The sequence below is a fragment of the Fukomys damarensis genome, unplaced genomic scaffold (genome assembly GCF_012274545.1).
Source record: "Fukomys damarensis isolate Sample0158 unplaced genomic scaffold, DMR_v1.0_HiC HiC_scaffold_37, whole genome shotgun sequence".
Classification (NCBI taxonomy): Eukaryota; Metazoa; Chordata; class Mammalia; order Rodentia; family Bathyergidae; genus Fukomys; species Fukomys damarensis.
This window is the reverse complement of record NW_022900949.1, coordinates 9600954-9605573: the sequence shown is the minus strand read 5'-3', so window position 1 is coordinate 9605573 and position 4620 is coordinate 9600954. Positions and strand designations below refer to the sequence as shown.

The 4620-nt window shown below is 55.0% G+C and overlaps 1 protein-coding gene across 1 annotated transcript in view; it reads left to right on the top strand.

The window, feature by feature from the left end:
* Positions 1–4620, top strand: part of Apba3 (amyloid beta precursor protein binding family A member 3) — a 6983-nt gene that overhangs the window by 1135 nt on the left and 1228 nt on the right. The window contains exons 2-7 of the mRNA XM_010635111.3: positions 117–716; positions 802–841; positions 3409–3554; positions 3641–3727; positions 3799–3960; positions 4508–4618. Of these exons, the coding sequence (XP_010633413.1) occupies positions 150–716; positions 802–841; positions 3409–3554; positions 3641–3727; positions 3799–3960; positions 4508–4618 (1113 nt within the window). The 5' untranslated portion in view covers positions 117–149. The remainder of the gene's footprint in view (positions 1–116; positions 717–801; positions 842–3408; positions 3555–3640; positions 3728–3798; positions 3961–4507; positions 4619–4620) is intronic.

Genomic DNA, 4620 nt, shown 5'->3' with positions numbered 1-4620 from the left:
AAAAAAAAAAAAAAAAGCAGTGGGGGACCTAGCTTCCCTGAAGGGCACAGTAGGGATTAAACACGCCTGTGGGGACAGCAGCTGAGAAGCCTCCAGTTCCGGTCTCTGTCTTTCAGCCCTGAGATGACACCCCAAGCCTGGGTCCAGGCATGGAGTTCCTGACAGCACTCCAGTCCCCCTCAGGACCTCCAGCCATGGACTTGGAGGCTCTTGAGCCCCCTGATGACTGCACCCCTGACACCCCATGGCACCCGGTGCCTGAAGGCCCCAGCAATCTGAGTCAGATGGAACTTGAAGGATCAAGTGTCCAGGACTTGGTGCAACAGTTCGAGGCTCTGCCGGGGGACCTGGCGAGCCTGTCCCCAGATGGCACCCCCTGCCCGCTGCACATTGCTACAGGGCATGGCCTGGCATCCCAGGAGGTGGCTGCGGCCCATGGGCTGCTGTCGGCTGAGGCCGGTCGGGATGACCTGCTGAGCCTGCTGCGGTGTGAGCAGTGCCCCCCTCCTGAGCCCTGTCCCCATCAGCCTCCGGAGCCAGCACCTCACCTGCTGCAGCCCCCTGGGGACCCTGATGTGGAGCCTGCACCCCCCAATTGGGCAGAGCAAGGCTCTGCTGAGCAGGGGGACAGCAGGAGCTCTGGCAGCTCCCCTGAGCCATGGCCAGAGACGGCGCCTCTGGTGACACCTGAAAGGCCACGACCGGCTGGTGCCCAGGTAGCGCCTGCCCCCTCCACGGGTCCTCTGCAGCTTGGAGCCCAGCAGGGGGACTCAAGCTAGCCCCTCTTCTGTCTTCTTCCAGAACCCCGAGACCCTGGCCTCGTGCCCTGCCCTCCAGGAAGGTGAGTGTCCCTCCTACCCTGGCCCCAGGACTCCAGTCTAGACCACTGGAAATGGTGCCGAAGACCCGCACCAAGTGTGCCAACAAGGGCAAAATTCTAGAGAGGCTGAGGATGGTTTTAGGTTGAGTGCAGATAACCTAGAAGAGATGCTCCAGAGAATGTTCTGGAGCGAGACAAGAGTCAGGCGTGGCTCTTGACAGCACTGAGTTCTAGAACATGGGTTGGCAAAAGATCATCTGTAAATCAGATCCCGCCTTTGCTGGTCCTAGCAGGCCTCAGGAGCTGAAAGTGCCTTTTGTATTTTTGCATAGTTGAAAAACACAAAAGGAGCTGGATACACCTGTCATGCCTCTGAGGCAGGAGGATCAGGAGTTCAAAGCCAGTCTGGACAACTTAGCAAGACCTTGTCTCAAGATAAAAAGTAAAAGATAAAAGTACAAGATAAAAAGGGTTGGGGGTATAGCTCAGTGTTGAGTGCTTGCTCTCTTACTCCGAAAGAAAAAAGGAGAGTAGTGTTTCTTGACCGGTAAAAATGTTGTATAATTCAGATTTCCATGTCTGTCCATAAAGTTTTATTGAGACACAGTCAGCCCATTTGTATCTGTGTTGCCTGGCTGCTCTGGTGTGATAAAGACAGCTGGGTACAGTCATGTGCCACTCAATGACAGACTGCATGGGTGAAGCTGTGCTGTAAGGTCTGTGGCACAGCGACATTGTGATGGTCAGTGCAGGGCCAGTCTGTGAGCTCCAATTACTCAGACTTGCCCATTGTTAGGGCACAGAGCATCTGTTCCACAAAAACAAAAATATCAACCATTTGGACCTTTCCAGAAAAGGCTACTTGTTTGTCCCCTAGAAACACGGGAAGAACCAGCTCTAGCCATCTGGAATGTTCTGGAATTATCCTGCACAGATGCAAGTTCTAAGGTGGTGATGAGAGAGGGACTGTTGGGCTGTGTGGCCCTGAGAAGATTCTAGAACAATGGATGGAGCTGTGACTCACCTAGGGAGCTCCAGAGTTTGGTGTGTTGCTTGTGGTTCTAGACTTTTTTCCGGTTTGGGTTTTTTGAGATAAGATCTCACTATGTAGTCCAGGCTGGCTTTGAGCTCACTGTGTTGTTCAGGCTGGCCTTGAACTTGTGGTGATCCTCTTGTCTCAGCCTTCTAAGCGCTGAGATTACAGGTATATGCCACCACACCTGCCAAGTTGTAGTCCTGGATTAAAGGGACTTGGGCTGATGAGAATGTTCTGGAGTGATGAACACACTTGCCTGGTTCTAGTCAGACTGGAGAATTCTAGAATGCAGAACAATCAGAATTTATCTGTTGCTCTAGACCACCAGAACCCTGGGCAGAGCTGTCCAATTCTGGTGTAATCAGAAAGTTCTAGAGCAGAAGTAGACAGAATAGAATGTGAGCCACGTGTGTGATACTAAATTTTCTAGATGGCCATATAAAAATCACTTTAAAGGCTGGGCATGGTGGTACCTGCCTGTAATCTCAGCACTCAGAAGGCTGAGGCAAGATTGCTGCAAATTCAAGGCCATCCTGAACTGCATAACAAGACCCTGTTTCAAATAAAGGAAAAAAATGCTGGACATAGTGGCACACGCCTGTAATTTCAGCACTCAGGAGGCTGAGGCAGGAGGATCTCTGTGAGTTTGAGACCAGCCTGGGCTATGTAGTGAGTTCCAAGTCAGTCTCAACCACATAGTGAGACCCTGCCTCAAAAAAACAAACAAAAAAACGCTGACATTTCCAGGCATGGTGGCACACACCTGTAATCCCAGCATTCTGGTAGGCTGAGGCAGAAGGATCACCAACTTGGAGCCCAGCCTGGAAAATTTAGTGAATTAGCAAGATTATGGTTCAAAGTAAAAAATATAAAGAACTGGCTGGGGATTTAGCTCAATGGTGTTGCCGCCTGCCTTCCAAGCTCAAGGTCCCAAGTTCGATCCCTGGTACCTAAAAAAAAAAGGAGCTATGGGTGTAGCTCAGTTCCATCCCCAGCACTGAAAAAAAAAAAAGAAGCAGAAGAAAGCAGAAGTTTCAGACTTATAGAGGGAAGGTATTTCTGGTGTGCTGTTGGTTTCTGGATGACCGGGCTGGTTTGTGTGATTTGAAGCCTGTCAGTGAGTTGCAGAATCCAGGATTGGAACCATCTGGGGTTCTGGGCATTCATGGAGTTTTTTGCCTTGAAGCTGGCAGTGGTCTCTTTCCACAGCCATGGACTGGAGTCACCTGTTGCCCTGGGCTGACTGGAGCAGGGTCTAGAACAGCAGACATGGCTGGGTCTGGACTGGGGTTGACTCCAGTTCTAGAATGTTGCTCGTTTTAGAATCCAGAGCAAGATTGTCTGGTTCTAGCCTCATTGTGGAGTTCTAGAAACTAGTCTGGTCTGGTTGTGGATCGGCAAGCAGGTCTGGACCTCAGAGGGTCCCAGCTCGGGTTACACTGCCCAGGCCAGGCTGACCAAGGGCTCTGGACTCCTGGGGGCCATGTGGCAGGGCCCTGCGTGTGCAGGCCTGGGGGTGCCCTGAAGGCTAAGCCACCCCTGTCCCCCTCAGTACCTGGGCCCTGTGACCACGAGGACCTCCTGGATGGCGTCATATTTGGGGCCAAGTACTTGGGCTCCACCCAACTGCTGTCCGAGCGGAACCCACCCCCCAGCACGCGCATGGCCCAGGCGCAGGAGGCGATGGACCGCATCAAGGTGAGGCCGTGACAGTGGACAGAGGGGCCCAGGACCACGGGCAGTGGGCTCTGGGGTTCCACCTCCTCCTCCTGCCCTGCACGCAGGCTCCTGATGGGGAGACGCAGCCCATGACGGGGGTGGACCTCTTTGTGTCCACCAGGAGGATCAAGGTGCTGACAGCCGACTCCCAGGTAGGGCCGGGCAGGCCTTGGGCTGCAGGGGCTTTAGCCAGGGAAGGCCCTGCTCACCTCCCTCTCTGCAGGAGGCCATGATGGACCACGCCCTACAGACCATCTCCTACATTGCTGACATCGGCCCTGTGCTGGTGCTCATGGCCCGGCGACGGCTGGCCCGGAAGCCTGGAACCCAGGACCGCGACCGCCGCCTGTATAAGATGCTGTGTCACGTCTTCCACTCAGAGGATGTGAGCAGCGGGCCCAAACTAGTCACTAGGTTGTGACTGTCACCTCCAGCTGCCTCCCTCCCCGACCTTTCCTGCTCTTGGGCTCAGACTGTGGGGCTGAAGAAATCACCCAGGACCAGGCTGTGGCTTCCTGGTGCTCTAAGCCTCCTAGCCAAGATAGAGCCACTCTACCTCTGCAGTCAGGGCCAAGGGAAAGGAATGCTCTCGCTGACAGGGCTGCTGCGAAGAGCTTGGGCTCTGTGGGTGAACAGTTCGCTGACAAGGCCCTCCCGGTGAAATGCCCAGTCTTGCCTAGCACAGGGACAGCCCCAGTAGATACGTTCACGCTGTGGTTATCCTGCAAGCCTTCCTACAGCCTTTGCCAAGGGGTGATACCTCCCTCTGTCCTTGCCATGTATCTTCTGGGTTGCAGCCCCCTCCCCCGCCCTCCAAAGCCCCAGGGCAGGAGGCTGCATCCTGAGGACCTTGTCCCAGGAGGGTGCAGCGCTGAGGACACAAGGCCCTGGAGGCGGGTAGGGTGCTTTCCAGACACGCTGTCTCCCTGCAGGCCCAGCTCATCGCGCGGGCCATCGGCCAGGCTTTCGCCGTGGCCTACAGCCAGTTCCTGCGTGACAGCGGCATCGACCCCAGCCAGGTGGGCACCTGGCCCGGCCAGGGGGC